The 21182-nt window shown below is 46.8% G+C and overlaps 1 protein-coding gene and 1 long non-coding RNA gene across 6 annotated transcripts in view; one reads left to right on the top strand and one right to left on the bottom strand.

Moving 5' to 3' along the window:
* The window catches only part of CEP72 (centrosomal protein 72), a 36668-nt gene extending 17222 nt beyond the window's left edge, over positions 1 to 19446 (bottom strand). For 2 of the 5 annotated variants that reach the window (XR_009610636.3, XM_060634276.3), the window contains exons 1-6: positions 19285 to 19446; positions 13499 to 13626; positions 12155 to 12347; positions 10348 to 10456; positions 2186 to 2364; positions 681 to 863 (exon numbers count right to left, since the gene is read on the bottom strand). Coding sequence is in view for 4 of the 5 variants with exons in the window: in XM_060634276.3 (XP_060490259.3) it covers positions 681 to 863; positions 2186 to 2364; positions 10348 to 10456; positions 12155 to 12347; positions 13499 to 13626; positions 19285 to 19366 (874 nt within the window). In the remaining variant the exon portion in view is untranslated. Of the gene's footprint in view, positions 1 to 680; positions 864 to 2185; positions 2365 to 10347; positions 10457 to 12154; positions 12348 to 13498; positions 13627 to 19158; positions 19254 to 19284 lie in introns of those variants that run through there. The other 3 variants (XM_060634277.3, XM_060634278.3, XM_060634279.3) reach the window with 3 other exon arrangements.
* A 188-nt stretch (positions 19447 to 19634) lies between these two features.
* LOC132680631 (uncharacterized) lies at positions 19635 to 20662 on the top strand. The gene is made up of 2 exons (XR_009610637.2): positions 19635 to 19773; positions 20047 to 20662. It is a non-coding gene; the product is annotated as an uncharacterized LOC132680631 (long non-coding RNA).
* The last annotated feature ends 520 nt before the right edge of the window (positions 20663 to 21182 follow it).

Below are 21182 nucleotides of genomic sequence, written 5' to 3'. Positions count from 1 at the left end.
CTCAGGGGTAAAAGCAGCCGGTCTGCCATGTTTTGTTCGGCAGCGGCCGCAGGCAAGCCAGGCACGTCACCAGCACAACCTGCTGGCTTCGAAAGGCCCCACAGACAAGCCTCAGGAACGTGCCTGGTTTGCTCATATTGGGAGGTTTTCTGACAACTTTGCCACACACACGCATACAACACTCCCGATTTACTTCTTTTCTTCTTTTTTTTTTTCTTTTTTTTTTTGAGAGAGCGAGAGTGCAAGCAGGGCAGAGGGGGAAAGAGGGAGAGAATCCCAAGTAGGCTCCATGCTCAGTGCAGAGCCAGATGTGGGGCTTGATCCCATGACCCTGGGATAGTGACCTGAGCCGAAATCAAGAGGTGGATGCTTAACTGACTGAGTCGCCCAGGTGCCCCTCATTGTAATTTTTAAAATGTAGCCACAGTCGTAGCCTGGACCCCTGTATTCAGAAGATGTGTATGTGTGTATAGATAGAAGGGCCAGGTACTTAGCGACTAGACTCTGCAACACGGATCCACTACAACGTTTCAGTGTAGGAGATTCTTTCCTAAGACATCTTAGAGAGCTCCACAAACACACAAATATGTCGAAGACAGGAGGGGAGATTTCACAGGGACAGCACACGGTGAAAACGTGCACTGCTGAGGAGCTGACAGAGGGCGCGTGACACTGCTCACCTGGGTGTGGGGCAAAGTGTGTGTGCAGCCCACACTGCGGTGGGAGCTCCCCACGGTACTGGTTCTGAGGCCTCTCTTCCGAGCCATCCCCTCGAGAGCTGCTTTTCCTCTTCTCGTGGCCCTTCTTTATGGAATCCCCACACTGGTACTGTACTGACTGGGGACTCAACAGGTGCCTGGATTCTATTTTATTAAAAAACATTTTAGAAGTTTTATTTCATTAGAAATGACATTTTAACCTTATGACAGTGTATGATGGCTACAGAGTACACAATTAAATAAGAAAAAGGTGACTGAGCAGCCAGCCCCGCAGTGACAGCAGCAGGTGCCGCAGACGCCTGACCTCAGCACTTACTGCACAGCTGGTACCGGTACAAAGACTCGACAACCAACAGAACACCACACAGAATCTAGAAAGAGACTCGAGTCAGCTGAGCTAACAGATGTGCCATGGTACTGAGTGAGAAGATGGTTCCTTCACAAGCACGGGGTGGACAAAGATTTCTTCACAGGACACCAAAAAGCACAAACCATATAAAAAACAGAATCGACAGGCAGACTCCACTGAGAACTTCTGCTCTTCCGAGCACGTCAGGCAAAGAAACGGCAAGCCACAGAACAGGAGAGGTCTGCGGTACCTGCATCTGAGAAAGGGCTTGTATGAAAAAAGCCACAGAGAACGAGCTCTCATGACCTGGCACTAAGAAGCGAAAAATGGGAGGGGAAGAGGCTTGAACACAAGTGTCTCAGCAGACAAGTGGCCCTGAAAACCTGCCCATCAGAGTCCTCAGGAAAGCACGTGTTAGAACCATAAGGAACACCACCGCGCTGCCTGAGGAGCCGGAACTGACAAGACTGACAACGCGGAGCCGGCGAGGACACCCAATGGGCAGATGTCCTCGCACCAGCAGGTGAGTCCTGGGGTTTCAGCCCCAACTGATGCCTCAACCTATTGCCGTCTTCATGAAAAGCTCTCAGAAACTCCTAACAGGAGAAGAAGCAGAGCCACAGCACGGACACAAGCCCTGGCGGAAAACAGAGGCCCTGAGCAAAGCCCTTGAAGAAACTCACATGCTATAAAGACTTCACAATATCCTCGTCCGGTCTAAAGTTCTGAACCTGGCAGCCTGAGCGCTCAGTGTCTCCTAAGCTAAGGGAACACCCACTCGTGGTACAGATGGACAGTAGTCTCACCAGCCACAGGACACTTTACCCTCCTGTCTGCTTTGACCTTTTGGGTCTCCTGTGTAGTTGAAGTCGATCTGAGGAAGGACACAACTTCCACAACCACACCGTAGAACTATACGCCCAATTATACTGATATTTTCTGTCACAAGTCTATAATCCAAACTACTGGTATTTACAAGTTCACAAAGCCTTCATGAAGATTCTGTACTTAAAGGTGAGTTTTCTAGAAAGCACAACTGTGTGTCTGGAAGCCAGTAATTACCAGAACCCCGGAACAGGCTGGCCCACTGGGCCTTTGTGGTAGAGTAGCAGCCTACCTTGGGAACTAGGGAGGTTGGCCTCTCGCCCCCTCTGGCCGGAGCTTGTGCTCCCAGGAGGGTTGCTCAAGTCCCACTCGCACTCAGCAATGAGGTTCAGGACCGCCTCATCATCTGCGTCCATTACCAAGCATTTCTTGGCCGAGGGATCAGCGCACGTGGCCCTAGAGTGGCGTGGTCTGCAAGGAAAAGCAAACTCAGTGCTGTCGTTCAAGCCAGCATCATGCTCCAGCCCACGCAGACCCTGTGAAGGAAGATGGGTGCTCTATCAGCGGGGCCACAAGGTCTCCAGGGAGGAGCTGGTGCACTGAAGAAAATGGTTCTGGGTGCCTCTATTGCAGAAGTCAGCACAGGGCTTCCCCAGGACACTGGGTGATGAAAAGAAGGTCATGTGATGTCTCCATGCCATCCCAACATCCCAGTCGGGTCTGTTCAAGAATGAAAGTTCCAGAAAGCTCCTGTTCTGAAATCCCCTAGTGTGTTCTCCTCCTAGCGTATCCATGATGTGATGCATTTGATCAAGAAAGTTAAAGCGAATGGTGTTTGAAATTTCTATTTTTACATTAAGTGAAAACCTCTCCACACTGACTGAATATGAGGTGTTTTAGATACGACATCCTACCAATGGTGACCCCCCCGCACATGAAGGTGAACACACATGAAGGGAATTCATTTCCAACAAGGCAGCTTATGAAATCTCTTCAAGATAATAATCACCTACTATGAACACTGACTCTGTGATACCTGATCATACTTTAAGAAGTCAATACTGTTCACTATTTTCTGAGAGTTTTCCAGCTCACTGCAGAGGGAAGGGGTCTTGGGTTCTTTTTCTGGTCTGCCCACAGAAACCGGACACCTGACACACTTCTGCCTTGGGGGTCTCCATATGGATCACAAGGTTCCACTGGGTCACCTATAAGACCCTCTGAGCTCTAAACGCCACAACAGTTCAGTCTCTAGATGGTCAAGGACTAGGTAAGCTACAGAATATTGGTGGAAAAAATTAAAGACATAAATAAGTGGAAAGACACCCCATCTTCATGGACTGGAAGATTTAACATTGTTAAAATGTCACTAGTCCCCAAAGCAACCTACAGAACCAGTGCAATCCCTATCAAAATCCCAGTGACGTTTTTTGCAGAAATGGAAAAAATACATCATAAAATGCATCTGGGACCTCAAGGGATGCCAAATGGTAAACAATCTTGAAAAAGAAGAGTAAGCATTAGAACTGATATAGCAGAATTGCTGACATTACCAGACTAGGCTTTAAAACAACTACAAGTAATAATACTGAGGTCTAATGAAGAAAGCAGACAATATACAAGAACATGTGGGAAATTTAAGCAGAGAGCTGGAAATTCTCTAAGAATCAAAAGACATACTAGAGATCAAAGAAGAGAAATGAAGAAGCCTCTGATGGGCTCATCAGAAGTCTGGACACAGCCAAGGGAAGAGTGTCTGAGCCCAAGGATAGCTCAAAAGAATCCTCCAAAACTGAAAAACAAAGAAAAAGATTGAAAAAACCCAGAAGAGAATACTCAAGAAATGAGGGACAAACCACGAAAGGTGTAACACATGCTTCTTGAGAACATCAGAAAGAGAAGAGAAAAAAGGAACAGAGAAAATATTTAAAGCCTGAAAATTTCTGTAAATTAATGTCAGACACCAAACCACAGATCCAGGAAGCTCAGAGAACACTGGCAGAGTAAACAACCAAAAATTTACGTCAAGGAATATCATATTCAAACTGGAAAAAAAAAAAAAAAAAAAAAGAAAAAGAAAAAGTAAAAAAAGGCTGAAATAAGGCAAAGGGAAAAACACTTTATGTATAGAGCAAGAAATATAGGAATTACATCTGGCTTTTCCTCAGACACCACACAAGCAGCAAAAGAGTGAAGCATTTCAACTGTTGAGAGAAAAAGCTACCACCCCAGAATTTGGTAACCTGCAAGATTATCCTTCAAAAGTGGAGGAGAAATAAAGACTTCCTCAGATAAACAGAAACTGCAATATGTTGCCAGTAGACTTACCTTGTGAGAAATGTTAGAAGTTCTTTAGAGAAAAGAATGATGCAGGAAAGAAACTCAGATCTACATAGAAAGGAAGGGCACTGGGGCACCTGGGTGGCTCAGTCGGTTGAGCACCCGACTTTGGCTCAGGTCATGATCTCATGGTCCGTGGGTTTGAGCCCCATGTTGGGCTCTGTGCTGACAGCTCAGAGCCTGGAGCCTGTTTCAGATTCTGTGTCTCCTTTTCTCTCTGCCCCTCCCCAACTCACGCTCTCTTTCTCTCCTTCTCTCTCTCTCAAAAATAAATAAGCATTAAAAAAAAGAAAGGAAGAGGACTGATCTAACAGATGAAAGTCTGAAGTACCAGCAACAATGTAGTATCTGATTATGGATGCCCATGTATTACATGCAGTTATAGCTTATTCATCAATGAAATCAATGATGGCACCGATACAAGGGACAGGAGGGTGGAGTTAAGAATGTTTTGTTAGTATGAGGTATTTCCACTGCCTGGGAAGCAGTGCAGTGTTACTTGAAAGAGGACTTGGACTAGCTGTAAAGGTCTACTTCATACTCTAGGGCAACCACTAAAAAAGCAAAAATATAACTGAGATGCTAACAAAGGAGAGAAAATAGAATGGTGTAACATGCTTGTTTAGAAGCACAAAAGGAAGAAACAAAGCAGAACAGGAACAGAGAAAACAGGAATGAATATGGTAGATATGAATCCAACTGTATCAATAACCACTTTAAACATCAATGGTCTAAATGTTCCGATTAAGAGAGATTCAACAAGGATCAAAAAACAAGATCCAACTATACGTTGTCTACAAGAAACCCATTTTAAATATAAAGGCATATATGGATCAAAAGTAAAGGGACAATGACAATGACAAATACATCATCCTGATGCTACTAGAGAGAATGCAGGAACAGCTACATTAATTTCAGATGGAGCTGACTTCAAAGCAAGGAAAGTTACAGGGATACAAGGGGCATTACATAAAGATAAGGGATCAATTCTACAAGAGGAATTTAAAGCCCTTACTTAACCTGTATACACCTAACAACAGAGCATCAAAATACATGAGACAAAACTGACAGAACTGCAAGGAGAAATAGATGAGTCCACCACCACAGCCGGAGACTCCAGCACTCCTATATCAGAAATGGGCAGACCTGGCAGGCAGAAAATCAGTAAGGACACGGCTGAAGTCAACAGTACCATCAATCAACTGGATATACTGACGTCTATAGACCACGTCATCCAACAATAGCAGAATTACACATTCTTCTCAAGCTTCTATTCAACTTAGATAAATCACACTGTGAGCCATAAAACAAATCTTCACAAATTTAAAAGAGGAGAATTCATAGAGTATCTGCTCTCAGACTACCAGTAATTGATAACAGAAAGAAAAATGGAAAATCCTAAATACTTGGGAGATTAAAGAGTAAATTCCTGGGGCGCCTGGATAGCTCAGTCAGTTAAGTGTCCAACTCTTGATTTCAGCTCAGGTCATGATCTCACAGTTCATGAGTTCGAGCTCTGTGCCAGGCTCTGCACTGACAGCATGGAGCCTGCTTGGGATTCTCTGTCTTCCCTCTCTCTGCCCCTCCCCTGCGTGCAATCGATCTCTCCCTCTCTCTCAAAAATAAATATTTATTTATTTATTTATTTATTTTTTTAAATTTTTTTTTTTTCCAACGTTTTTTATTTATTTTTGGGACAGAGAGAGACAGAGCATGAACGGGGGAGGGGCAGAGAGAGAGAGGGAGACACAGAATCGGAAACAGGCTCCAGGCTCCGAGCCATCAGCCCAGCGCCTGACGCGGGGCTCAGAGCCTGACGCGGGGCTCGAACTCACGGACCGTGAGATCGTGACCTGGCTGAAGTCGGACGCTTAACCGACTGCGCCACCCAGGCGCCCCAAAAAATAAATATTTAAAAAAACATAATAAAGAGCAAACTCCTAAATAATGTATGACATGAGTCAAAAAAGAAATCTCCAGAGAAATTTAAAAATATTTCGAATTAAATGAAAATACACCTTATCAAAATTTGTGGGATGCAGTGAAAGCAATACTTAGAATGAAATTCACAGCATTGAATGCATATATTAGAAAAATAGTAAAATCTAAAATCAATAATCTAACCTTCCACCTTAGGAAATTAGACAAAGAGCCAATTAAATCCAAAGAAAGCAGAAGTAAAGAAATAATAAAAATCAGAGCAGAAATCAGTGATACTGAAAACAGGAAATCAACACAGAAAAATCAACAAAAACCAAAAGTTAGTTCTTCAAAGAGATCAATAAAATTGAAAAACCTCAGTACCAGGTTAATTAAGAAAAAAAAAAAGAGAGACAAATTACTAATGTCAGAAGTGAAAGAGGGGTCACAATGACAGATCCCATGGACATCAAAAGGATAATAAAGGAATACTATGAAGAACTCTACACCCACAAATTTGATAATCTAATCAGACCAGTTCCTGGAAATGTACTAATCTAACAAAATTCACACAAGGAGAAATGGATAACCTGAATGGACATATATATTAAAGACACAAAATCAATAATAGTCCTCTGAAACTAGGTTCAGATGGGTTCACTGGTGAATTCCACCAAACATTTAAAGAAAAAAAACTATAGCAATTCTCTATAATCTCTTCCAGAAGACAGATACAGACAGAATACTTCCTAACTTATTCTATGTGGCCAGCCTTATTTTAATATGCAAGAAAACTATAGACCAATATCTCTCATGAATACAGATGCAAAAATCCTCAACAAAATATTAGCAAACTGTATCCAACAATGTATAAAAAAAATTAACTCACCACAACCAAGTGGGATTTATTCCAGATATGCAAGGCTAGGTCAACATTTGAAAATTAATGCAATCATCACATCAACAGACTAAAAAAGAAAACTCATATGCTCATATCAATAGATACAGAAAAAGCATTTGACAAAACCCACATCCATTCCTGATGAAAATGATGAGCAAACTACAAATAGAGGGGAACTCCTCAACTGGATAAAGAACATCTACAAAAACCTGCAGCTAACATCCCCCTCAATGGTGAGAAACTAGATGCTTCTTTGCTAAGATCAGGACAAGGAAAGGTGTCCCCTCTCATTCCTTCTTTTAAACATCATATTGGAAGTCCCACTAATGCAATAAGAAAAGGAAATAAAATATATACAGATTGAGAAGGAAGAGATAAAGTTGTCTCTGTTCACAGATACATGATTGTCTATAGAAAATCCCAAAGAATCAACCAAAAACAAGAAAGGAAAAAACCTCCTGGATCTAACAAGTGGTTATATAGCAAGGCTGCAAAATACAAGGAGTTATAAGTTGCATTGTATTCCCTGCCGCCCCCCACCCCCGCCCCCCCCTGCCGCCAAAAGATATGAAGTCCCAATACCCTATACCTCAGAACATGACCTTAATTGGAAATGGGGTCTTTACAGAGGTAATCAAGTTAATAGGAGATTGGGGTGGGCCCTAATCCAACCCGACTGGTATCTTTTGGGGAAACTGGGACACAGAAACAAACATGCAAAAGGGGAGATTACATGAAAAGACACAGGGAGAAGAGCCATATAAAGAGGACTGGAGAGATACATCTGCAAGACAAGGAACACCAAAGATTTCCAGCAAACCATCAGAAGCCAGAAGAACCACCAGAATCATGGAATAGATTCTCCCTTACAGCCTCCACAAAGAATCAAGTCACCAACACCTTGATTTCAGACTTCTACCCTTAACAACTGTGAGACAACAAATTTCTGTTATTTTAAGCCACCCCGTTTGTGGTACTTTTACATCAGCTCTAGGAAACTAATGCATAAGGTTAATATACAAAAGTCAACCACTTACTACATACCAGTAATGAACAACTGGAATTTGAAATGAAAAAAAGGCAGTGCCACTTACAATAGCACAAAAAAATGACATATCAAATATAATCTAACAAAACATGTACAAGATCTGTTTGAGGAAAGCTACAAACCTCTGATAATGAAATCAAAGAACTAAATGAATGGACATTCTACGCTCACAGAGAGGAAGACTCAATATTGTCAAGGTGTCAGCTCTTCCCAGCTCAATCTACAGATTCACTGCAATCCCAGTCAAAATCTCAACAAACCGATAGTTTACACAGAAAAGCAAGAGACCCAGGAAAACGAACAAAATACTGAAGGAGAACAAAGTTAGAGGTCTGGCACCACCGGACTCCATCTCTCACATGGACAAAGGGGCTAGGAAACTCTTTTTGTAACAGTCACCAGACCCATTCATGAGTCTCCATCTTTATGACTTAATCACCTCTCAGAGGCCCTACCTCCTAACACAGTCATCTAGGGGTTAGGATTTCAACACATGAATTTGGGGGGGCCACAAACATCCAGACCACTGCACAGGGTACTGGGAGCAGCTGTCTACACAGTAATTAATCTAGTTTTAATGGGGAAGTGAGGAGAAGATGGCGACAGTGTAGGTATCTGAGGGAACAGGAGACCCCAAGGATTTGGAATCGATCTTGAGAAATCAGAACAGAAACTGGCAAAATATGGCCCACAAGGTCAAATCTAACCCATTGCCTATTTTTGTAAATAAAGTTTTACTGGAACACAGTCATCCATTTAAATATTGCCTATAGCTGCTTTCATGCTACAAAGGCAGAGTTCAAAAATTGAGGAAGAGATCATATGGTCGGTCCACAGAACCAAAAGTATTCACTCTCCGGCCCTTTTCAAAAAAGAATTGGTAACCCCTACATTACAGGAATTTAGGGATGAGCTAAAGCATATAATGCAAGAAAAAGAAAACCATTAAAAGCTTCAGACAAAACAAAATGGTGTACAAGATCATGTAATTTCTAGCACATTATAAGCAATGTAAACATAGTGTATTGATTTTTGCCCCTTAAAATCAACCCACAGGGGTGCCTGGGTGGCTCAGTCGGGAGTCTGACTTCAGCTCAGGTCACGATCTCGTGGTTTGTAGGTTCGAGCCCCACGTCGGGCTCTGTGCTGATAGCTCAGAGCCTGGAGCCTGCTTTGGATTCTGTGTCTCCCTTTCTCTCTGCCCCTCCCCTGCTTACACTCTGTCTCTCTCTCTCTCTCTCTCTCTCTCTCAGAAATAAAGAGACATTAAAAAAATTTTTTTTTAAAATCAACCCACAAACCACGAAGACATTTTATGGTCTCAGGACACATTTAAATACTACCAACCATCACAGTGTACATTAAACACAGCAATGCAGCCGCGGGGAGGTGGCACAGATGTGGGGCATGGGCAGGCATAGGATCCCACTCCCACGGCACAACTACATACGGCACCGCCAGCACTGACCACAGAGAACATGGGAAGGATCGTACTCCACAGGCCGTGAGCACTGGGGTTGGGGAGGAAGGGGCTGTGACAGTCAGCAGTCAGCTACCGCTTAAAGCGCTCACACGCATAAAAGGTGGCGTGTTTGTACTGTCTGGAGATGAGAAAGTAACTCAAGCAGGAAACAACCACGAAAGTAAGCAGTGGCTGCCTCTGAGGGACAGGCCAAGGAGGAGACAAGATGCTGTGACTTCCTATCGCTACTTGACTTTACATGTTACTACTTTATTTTTTTTTTTAATTATTTATTTATTTGTTTATTTTTTACATTTTTAAATTTATTTTTGAGGGAGAGACAGAGCCACAAGTGGGGAACAGGCAGAGAAAAAGACAGAGGGAGAAACAGAATCCAAAGCAGGCTCCAGGCTCTGAGCTGTCAGCACAGAGCCCGACGTGGGGCTCGAACCCACAAACCGTGAGATCATGACCCAAGCCGAAGTTGGATGCTCAACCGACTGAGCCACCCAGGCGCCCCTACATGTTACTACTTTAATAAACATTTTAATATTATAAAATAAATATGGAAAACGTGGACAACAGGGGGAGAAGTCCCCCGTCCCACCACCATTTCCTTGAGCCCCCGTTGGTACCTGAGCATTTCTTCTTTCCTCCTTTGCACGTCTGCCCTTGAAGTGGCAATCAGCACACAAAGAAGCTCCTATCTTTTAGGTAAACATTCTATCAACAGGCAAGTCTGAACAGCTTCTCTCAATGTTCAAATACCACTTCTGTTCATACCTTCCAACTCTTAAAACAGCTGGGAAGCTCTCCTTTGAGTCCAGTGATTCCTCCGATACAAAATGCAACTGGGATGCTTTCCGCTCGCTCTCTCTCACGGGACGATCATCTAGGGAGAAGATGCCAGAGAACTAGCAAACACCACCAAGAAGCAGGTGACAGGCCCCCAACGACCCAGCCCCACAGGGGCACCTCCTAGCAGCCTTGAAGCGCATCACCCTTCCCTTGGGAATGAAGGTGCCCCCGTCACCCACCCTGTAGCACACTGCATGGGACCAGCACTGCCACCCCTGGCTCAGGGACCTTCCATCCCCTGGGGCCAGGCCTGCCACAAGCATCCCCTGTTAAGTACTGGGTAGACCCAGTAAAGGAATGCTGGGCTCTGGTGGCTACACTTGGTTTCCCAGATGACAAATACCGATTCCAAGAGGGTCAGCCTCCTCCCGTAAAGCTACTCCTCAGACACTACTGTGGAGGCCGGCTGCTGCCCGTGGGAAAAGAAATACACATGCAAGTTGACACACAGGCACGTCTTTCTCGGCACGTCTACCTCCTTTCTATGCACGTTCTCGGTGCTGGATGAGGTTCTGGAACCACACTGAGCACATCTGAGATGTCTCCGTGGATGAGAATCCTGAACATGCTGAAGAGTGAATGTGGTGGCTGTGTGTCTGGGCCTAGGGTGTGCATCCTCAGATCCGGAGTTTCAACTGTCCCCACACATGAGCCCTGAGCCCCAGAAGGCCTCTGCTCACTTGTTACTGCTGGGTCTCCCCCCAGAAAACCTGAGAGTCAGATGGTTCCCAATACTAAAAGTCAATGCTGTGCAACTTTTCACACATCCTACCACAGAACTAACGTCACAAATGGTTAAGTTCCAAAGCTGCCTCCCAAAGAGCATTTCGTGGAGGCACACCCCAACTGCCCCTCAGCCTCAACAAACAGCGCACTGGCCCTCAGGATTGAGGATGCACTGTCATCACTGGGGACACAGAACAACACTGCCCTTCACGCAGACATTCCCACACCCCCAATACCCAGCACTTAGCTCCCTTCATGGAGGAGAAGGATTGAGCATACAAGGCTCCTTCTCCTTCTTCATGCTCCGCGTGCCCTGGTGCTCACACTCCAGCTCTCTCACTGGAGGTGCAACACGGGGAGCATCAGCAGTGCCACCGGCGAGAATGTTCATGGCAAAGACAACTCCTGGTAGCCGGGCAGGTGGGTGGGAAGGTGCCGCTATGGATGGCTTCCCCAAGCATGAACCTCCCAGCTGGTACGACCACTGGGCACCCTGGGAGCTCTGCCTGCAAGCCTGACACAAAGATCTGTTTCTTTTAGGGACGTGGGCTACTAAGCCGGTGGGTAGCTACACCTGCCAACAGGACCTCACACTCTCCCATCGCTATCACCTGGGGGAGGGGAGGGCACACGAACCTCTCTTCCTACAACCTTCTAGGCAGATGTGAAACAAGGTAAAATCCAACCGCCTGGCTGAGCCTGAGATGAAGCCCAGGGAGTCACGCACGGAAATGGCACCGGATGTTCAGAGAACACGTCCAAGCCAATCACCTAGAAACTGGAGGGCCAGAAAGGGACAGAGCAGCCTGGCCCACACCTGTGCTCACGGCCCCCCCGGCAGGTGTCTGTGGCCAGAGTTCCTGGCCATCCCCCCAGGCAGCGCTCCGAGACTCACGCTGGCAGACACAGGGACTCCACCAGGGGAGTAGAAAGTCAACTTCTGAGAGCACAAAACACCTATTAGGGCTCCCATGAGCAAGGGTGTGAGCACAGCCGTGGCGCCTACCCAGCTGCCTGAGCTTCGGGAGCATGTGCACGACAAAAAGGCGGTAATCAGACTCGTTCTTCACCACAGGGTTCAGCCGGAGGTCCACGTCTGTAAGCTCCGTCAAGGCGTGGAGCTGAAGCACTTCGGCCAACGAGGAGATGCAGTTGTAGTAGAGACTGAGGCTTTCCAGCGCAGTCAGGTACTGAATGCCCTGCCAACGGGGCAAAACGCAGCATTAGTTTATGCTTTGAAAAATAAACAGCGAGACGGGCCATCGATACGAACCAACACCAACCTAACAGAGGCACCCGCAAGCGACCACATGGCACTGCCAGGAGGAGCACAAAGACGGAAGGCGCTCCGTGCCGTGCAGGTTCGGGATGCCACGTCTGCAGCAGCGCAGACCGCGGAGGACAGCCCGTATCTGCGGAGTTCTCACAACGTCATTCAATCCGCACACAACCCCACACACTAAGAACTGTTACTGCTCCAATTCTACAGATTAGAAAACAGCCCGGGGAGGTTGAACAACGGGCCGGCCCTGGGTGTGCCCTGGACTGAAACTCCCGGGTGACGCCGGCCAGGCTCCAAGCGCTCTCCATAACGTGAGGCAGAAGCCTCCTCTCCAGGAAGTCGTGGGCAGTGTTTACACAATTCCCCCCCTGCCACCACCTGGGTGATTTCTCACTCCCTCACCAGGACCAAGGGCTTCCCAGGATGCCCTGCACACACGGCACTGCCACTTAAGGGTCTGAGGCCAGACGTGAAGTGCAGAATGTGGATGGAAAAAAACAGAGCTGAGACAGGGATGGACAGTGACCAGGCCACAAACACTAGTCTTTCGGGCCTTATTTTATTGCCTTTTTTTTTTTATTATTATTTTTTTTTATTTTTTTTTTTATTTTTGGGACAGAGAGAGACAGAGCATGAACGGGGGAGGGGCAGAGAGAGAGGGAGACACAGAATCGGAAACAGGCTCCAGGCTCCGAGCCGTCAGCCCAGAGCCCGACGCGGGGCTCGAACTCACGGACCGCGAGATCGTGACCTGGCTGAAGTCGGACGCTTAACCGACTGCGCCACCCAGGCGCCCCTATTTTATTGCCTTTAAAGATACAGCCGTCTTCATCGGAGATATGAGTTTCAGTTGTCAAAGTAGTTTAAAGGTGTAATGAGATGTGTATGAAATCTACAGCTCATAACGAACACAAGAAAAACAACGCAATATTACAACCGTTGTTAAGTGTACGGTCTACATACATTATAAGCAAAGTTATAAAACATACTGCATTGTTACTATAAATGTACTTTCCACTGCTACTGACAGCAATAAAATTTCTTTCAAGAAAAAAACCTAAAACTTACCTCTAGACTCACCAAGGAGTTGCGTGAGAGATCTAAAGATTTCAGGCCAGTTAAGTTCATCAAAGAATTTCCTAGGTGAGTAATCTTTTCTTGGTAAGTTCCAGGAATAGATAATGACCGAAGTTCAGCTAAGAATAGAAAAATCATGAGATTTTCACCTTCCTTTTCAGTGAAAATATATTACTGTAATAAGAATGAGCTACAGCAGGGGCACCTGGGTGGCTCAGCCGGTTAAGCGGCCGACTTCAGCTCAGGTCATAATCTCACGGTCCGTGAGTTCCAGCCCTGCGTCAGGCTCCGTGCTGACAGGTCAGAGCCTGGAGCCTGCTTCAGATTCTGTGTCTGTCTGTCTGTCTGTCTCTCTCTCAAAAATAAATAAACATTAAAAAAAAAAAAAAACATTAAAAAAAAAAAAGAATGAGCTACAGCAACCTCAGAATCTGAAAAGTCACAAGAACAATGTAACTCCAGGTCTGAGTACTGATACTACAGGAGAAATGCATGCAAGCTTCCAGCTCACGTTTATCTCCAAAATGCCTCCATGCCCACGCATGCCCTGCTCCCCACACCCCTGCTTCTCCCCTCAGACACTCTCCCACCAGGAATATCTTCCTAACTGGGCCCCCACTTGTGGAGCCCCCATGCAGGGATCACAATTCGAAAACCAATGGTGAGCTAACGTGACAACTCCCTGCCAGTTACATGCAAGGGCACAGTGTGTGCTCTATGCACCATATGCCTCTGCGTGCCATTAAATGAATGGCAGCCATTAAATGAACGTTGCTACAAAAATAAGTTTCTGTGATCAAAAAGACAGTTTGGGTCTGAGCACACCAGTACTTTCCCAGGAAGAATTATGTTTTAAAACACATCTTAATTAAATTTAAAATTGATTTGTGGGCTTCCATTTCCAGACAAGACAGAGTAGACCCATTTCACCCTACTCCTACTCAGGTACTACACCTAAGTGGCCTGGAAAACAATATACAAAACAAGCACCAGACAGATCTGGAGGGTGGGGAACAGAAGGCCAACTGTTTAGGGACCTCAAGAAAACAGTCCAGCAGTGAGGGCCCTGTGCTGGTTTGGGGTCCTTTTTGTCTCCCATATGGCCCAATATGAGTGCCAAAGAAGCTGGTGACACACAGACACCATGGACACTGACTGAAAAGTAAGGATAAGTCTGCTGCCCATGGTAGAAGGACCAGGAAGGGGCAGCGGTGGAGGAAGGTCTCCTGAAATCAGCCCCACTCTAGCTCAAGAGCCAGCAAAAAAAACAAAAAAAAAAAAACAAACCACACCACACACCTGGCCTTGCACAGTGGCCAGCCCTGGGACAGAGTGAGAGGATGCGGATTACCACCTGGGTTGCAAGGAGGTGGCCCCACAGGCATCTACAGAGGCTGCGTGTGTGACAGGAGCCTGGCCACTACCTTAGGAACAAGGCAGCGCCCGCTCAGTGCCAATAATGTGTAACAAGATTCAAATAAGAAACAAGTCTCTCAACACCCAAAATGTCCATGACACAACAAAAAAATGACCAAAACCTGAAAAAAATCTCAATTTAAATAGAAAAACAATCAACACCAACACTGACAGGACAGAATTATTTAACAAGAATTTTAAAGCAATACTTTAATGAACAATTATGAACACTCTTGAAACAAACGATAAGATAGGAAGTCTTGGCAAAAAAAACCCATAAGATATAAAGAAGAAAAAAATAGGAATTTCAGAAACATAAAATACAATAACCAAAACAAAAGTACCACACAGAAGCAGCTCAGTAACAGCATGGAGATAACAGAAGAAAAAATTCAAAGAGTGAATGCAAAGATAGACTGGTCAAAATTGTCCTATCTGACCAGCAGAGAGAAAAGAGACTTAAAAAAGAAGAGAAAGAAAGAATGAATGAACAGAGCCTCAGGGGCCCATGGAAAAAGAAACCTAACATTCCTGTCATGAGTCCCCATGCAGTCCCAATTAGAGTTCCAAGAAGAGAATGATAGTATGACTAAGAAGAAAAATGTTTAGCAATTACAGAAATAATGGCTGAAAACTTACCAAATTTGGCAAAAGACATAAAGCTATATATTCAAGAAGCTGAGAAAACCCCAAACAGAATAAAGACAAAAAAAAAAAAAAAAAAAGCCATGCCCAGATACATCAGAAATAAACTTCTACAATCTAAAAACAGTGGAAGAGGGGCATCTGAGTGGCTCAGTTGGTTAAGCGTCCAACTTCAGCTCAGATCATGATCTCGTGGTTTGTGAGTTCAAGCCCCACATCAGGCTCTGTGCTGACAGCTGTGTCTCCCTCTCTCTCTGCCCCTCCCCTGCTCACGCTCAGTCTCTCTCAAAAATAAATAAACATTAAAAAAAAATTAAAAACAATGAAAGCATCTTGAAAACAGCCAGAAAGAAAAGGCATTACCCATAGAGAAAAAACAACTGACAAGGCAGGTGATTATCCTCAGAACCAAGGAGGCGTGAAGGAAGGAGAGCCACATTTTCCACGTGCTGAAAGAAAAGAACTTTCAACCATGAAACCTGTACCCAGCAAAAACAATCTTAGGTACTGAAGTGAAATAAAGATATTTTCAAATGAAGAAACACACAGAGAATCTGTCATGAGTACACCTGCCCTAAGGCAACTGCTACAGAAAACTCTTCAAATAAATAGGAAGGATAAAAGAAGAAAACCTAGGTCATCAGAAATGAAGGAATAATGAAACAGGTAAGCATGTAAGTAAAAATGTTTCCTCCTGAGTTATTTACAATTTTGGATGACTGTAAAAGAAAAAAGTGATTAATGTGGTTCTCAAGGTATGCAAAGAAAATATTTAAGATCACTAAATTATAAAGGATAATAAAACCAAAGGACACATTGCGTAAGGTTTCTACATTTCACTGGAAGGGGTAAAATGTCCACACAGGTAGACTGTGTTAAATTACATAATACACTGTAACTTATAGAGCAACCACTAAAAATAGGTATACAAAGAGATATGCTCAAAAATATAATAGAGAAGTCAAAATGGAACACTAAAAAAATACTCAAATGGCAGAAGGCAGGAACAGGGAAAGAACAGAAAACAAATAATAAAATGGCATACTTCCAACTATCTTATATTAACAATTCCATTAAATGTAAATGGTCTAAATACACTAGAAAAAAAGAGATTGGCAGAGTAAATAAAAATGAACCAACTATAAACTGCCTATAAGAACCTCACTGCAAATATAATGATATAGATAAGTTTAAATATTACACAGTAAATAGAGGGGAAAGATATGCCCTGCAAACACTAATCAAAAGTAAGCTGCAGTGGCTACACTACATGCCTCAACAAAGAAAATCATCAGGGACAAAGAGCAATAGCACACATGTTACAAGGGTCACTTCAAACCCTAAATATGTAGGCACAGTGTCAAAACATATGAAGGGAAACAGAGAAATCAACAATTACGGTTATGGACTTCAACACTTCCCTCCCAGTAACTAATACAATCACTAGACAGAAAATCAACAAAGATACAGAAGAACTAAACCTCATCATCAGCCAACAGGATCTAATTGATATTCACATAATACTCCACCCAACAACTTTCTTTTCAGGTGCAGTTGGAACATTCACCAATATAAACCAGATCCTGGACCAAAAACAAACCTCAACAAATTTAAAAGAATTAAAATCACAGAGTATGTACTCTGACCATAATGGAATCACACTAGAATCAATAAAAGAAGGGGAAAAAAGGAAAATCTCCAAACACACAATGAGAAAACACACCCCCAAGCAGTCCACAGGTCAAAGAGAAGTCGTCTCCAGGAAAACCTAAAAATGCACTGTACTTAATGAAAACGAACATATAACAAAATTTGTGAATGCAGCTAAAGCTGTGCTTAGAGGAAAACTTATGTCACTAAATTATAAAGTATAAAATCAGTAATCTAAACTCTCACCTCAAGAATCTACAAGAGAAAACTAAATGCAAAGTGAGCAGACAAAAAGAAATAATAAAGAACAGAATCAATAAAATTTGAAACTAGGAAACAATGGAGAAAAACCCACCAAACCAAAAGCTGACTCACTGAAAAGGTTAATACAATCGACAAACCTTTACCAAGTCTAAAATCGAAGACAGAAATGACAATATCAAGAATGGAAGAAGGGTTACCACCACAGACCCCAAAAACATTTAAGAGGCTGGCAAGGGAGTAAACAACTCTACACACGTAAGTTCAACAACTTCCAGAAAACAATCAATTTTACAAATCCCAACCATAACTCACCCAAGAAGAAACTGATAATAAGGATAGTTTTACAACAGACAGAGAAACTGAATGTATAATTTAAAAGCTTCAAATACAGGGGCGCCTGGGCGACTCAGATCGTGAGCTGGGGGTTTGTGAGTTCCAGCCCCTATGGGGCACACTGCTGTCAGTGCAGAGCCTGCTTCCGATCCTCTGTCCCTCTCCCTGCCCCCCTCAGAAAGAAACATTAAAAAAAAACAACAAAAAAAAAACAACAACTTCAAGGCTTATATGGTTTCAGAGAGCACCAAATCTACACAACCTCTTCTAGAATGCACATGAGGAAGCAACACTTCCCAACGTATTTCAGGTGCTCAGCTTTACCTTGATGCCAAAACCAGAGACAAGCAGGACAAAAAGAAAACCAGCGACCAATGTCCCCCATGAATATACACACAAAACTCCGCAGCACAGAGAGATGGGAGACCAGACCTCAGGAGACAATTGTGCGACAGGGGCGGAGGGCGCGTCTTCCCAGGAATGAAGACTGCAGGTTCAAGGTTTTATTAAAAGCCAACCTGGAACCGCCTTATTTATGGGTGAAAGAAGGCCCCCCCACCCCACTCGGGCCCCGCGCCCCACTAGGCGCCCCCCGACCCCACTGGGGTCCCCCGCCCCACTCGGGTCCCGCGCCCCACTCGGCCCCCCGACCCCACTGGGTCCCCCCACCTCCACTCGGGCCCCGCGCCCCACTCGGCTCCCCCTCGACCCCACTGGGGTCCCCCGCCCCACTCCAGGCCCCACCCCACTCGGGCCCCGCGCCCCACTCGGGGCCCCACCTCCAATCGGGTCCCGCGCCCCACTCAGCCCCCCCGACCCCACTGGGGTCCCCCACTCCACTCGGGCCCCTCCCGACCCCACTGGGGTCCTCCGCCCCACTCGGGCCCCGCGCCCCACTCGGCCCCCCCGACCCCACTGGGTCCCCCCACCTCCACTCGGGCCCCGCGCCCCACTCGGCCCCCCCCCGACCCCACTGGGGTCCCCCGCCCCACTCCGGGCCCCACCCCACTCGGGCCCCGCGCCCCACTCGGGTCCCGCGCCCCACTCAGCCCCCCCGACCCCACTGGGGTCCCCCACCCCACTCGGCCCCCCTGACCCCAGTGGGGCACCCCACCCCACTCGGGCCCCTCCCGACCCCACTGGGGTCCCCCGCCCCACTCGCGGCCCCACCTCCACTCGGGCCCCGCGCCCCACTAGGCCCCCCCTCGACCCCACTGGGGTCCCCCGCCCCACTCCGGGCCCCACCCCACTCGGGCTGCGCGCCCCACTCGGCCCCCCCGGCCCCACTCGGGCCTCCCACCCCCACTCGGGTCCCCTCGCTCCCACCCCATTTTCCCCACCACCTCACACCCGCCTTCGACGGTTCAGGAAGACGCGGTCCGGGTGCCGCGTCTCTGGCCGGACCCCGTCCGCCCACCCCGCGGCGGGAAGCTCGCGCCCCCAGCCTGCCCGCCGTCACTGCCACGCACACAGGTCGCGGTGAGGCGCCAGGCCGCTCTTCTCCCGGATCTTCTCTTCACACAGCACCAGCCACGGGCCCGCAGGCGCCATACTTTCAAACGGCACGCACCTGTGTCCGCGCCTGCGCAGTGGGGCGGCCGCGGAGCCGCGAGGGGCGGGGCGAGGGGCGGGGCGAGGTGGTTCGGCCCTTGGTCTCTGAGCTCCCCTGCTCTGCCCTCGCTGAGAGCAGTGCCCTCCCCAGGAAAGCCTACCAGGCCGTGGGGAGCCTAATCCACCGGGACACCCCGCACGGAGGGTCACTCGGAGGCGGCCGGTGACGTCTGGGGTCCGAGCTTGTGGTTCTCCCTCTGACCCGGAGGTTCGTGGCCTGTCAGTCCCTCTAGGGCCTTTGAGCGTCAGGAGGAGCACTTGAGATCTGCAGGGTTTAGGGAAGACTCGGTCGCATCTGCCCCAACCAGCCAGAACCGTGGAGTCACCCTCTCCTCCTCCATCTCCTGGTATGTGGGAACACCTCTGCTGCCCCTCGCCCCAGATGTGACCGGCTCCTTGGCAAGGTCACGTGGCATGTCACTGCCTGGGGGGGGGGGGGGGTGGTGTAGGGGGGTGTACACAGGGTGGTGGGGTACAGGGTACCGCATCTCTGCTAAGCAGAGCAGAGCTTCCAACCTCGCGCACTGGGCCCTTGTGCTGCCGAGTCATTTACTGAGACTGGCGAACACTCGGTAATACTTCGGGGTTGTCCTGGGACTCTGACACAGGTCCCATTCCAGGTACTGCCCGCGCTCCCCTCTCTACGGGTTTGGGCACATCCCAGGCCCAGGGTGTGGTCACCGCACCAGGTCCGCTGAGGGGGACTTTGTGCAGGCAAGACACTGACAAACAGCGAACCCACGTCCTGCTTCAGAAGCGAAGAAAGGCCAACAAGAGGCTTCGGCTGGCGCCGCCCGAGGGAAGTGGCTTGTCGGGGCGGCCCACACTCCACACACCCACTGCTTCCTCCGATCACGGGTCCTGAGGCTGGACAGTGGACCTCTGCGCACACCCTGCAGGACAGCACCACAGAGGCAGTGTTTCTGCCGTCATGGACGCATCAAGAAAGCTTGGGAAATCGTGTTTTCTGCTTCCTGAAGTATCGCATATTCATTGGAGGAAAAATGCAAAATACAGGAGAACAAAGATTAAGTATTCCAGCACACAGAGAAAAGCACCGTTAATGTTTCCACATGTGTCCTTCAAGTGTGTTTTCCAAGCCTGTGTATATTTTACAAAAACAAGACTATGCTGACTGTTCTCGTATTATATACATGTGTATTTTTTACTTTGTAAGAACTCTTTATGTCACTAAATATTCTTCAACATCATTTATTAAACTTCCATTAAAAATTTTTTTTAATGTTTATTCACTTTTGAGAGAGAGCGTGAGCAGGGGAGGAGCAGAGAGACAGAGGGGGACAGAGGATCCGAAGCGGGCTCTGTGCGGACAGCAGCAAGCCCGACGTGGGGCTCAAGATCACGAACCGTGAGATCGTGACCTGAGCTGAAGTCGACGCTTAACCCACTGAGCCGCCCACTGCCCCTAAACATCCATTGTAATGGACCATCAGATCATAAACCAAACCCAGGTTCATCTGACTCACCTTCCATTGCTGGACCTTCCACCTGTTTCCATTTCCTTACATTGACAAGTCTGGTGGAGTATTGTCTCGAAGTTCCTCTTGGGGCTCTTTGGATGGAGCCAGGAGTGTTGGAGCCTGGAGCTGGCACCATGAAACCATAGAGCAGGAAGGATCTAGAAGGGGAGGCAGGGACTTCCTAAGCCCTGGCCCACATAGCCCCCACTCACCCCCCAGGGAGACAGCAGGAAACTCCATGGCATCCTGTCCTGAGTCCTGGCACATCTGACTGC

This window comes from Panthera onca, chromosome A1 (genome assembly GCF_046562875.1).
Source record: "Panthera onca isolate mPanOnc1 chromosome A1, mPanOnc1 haplotype 2, whole genome shotgun sequence".
Lineage (NCBI taxonomy): Eukaryota > Metazoa > Chordata > Mammalia > Carnivora > Felidae > Panthera > Panthera onca.
Note: the sequence above shows the minus strand (reverse complement) of the source record. Positions and strands in the feature narration are given on the sequence as shown.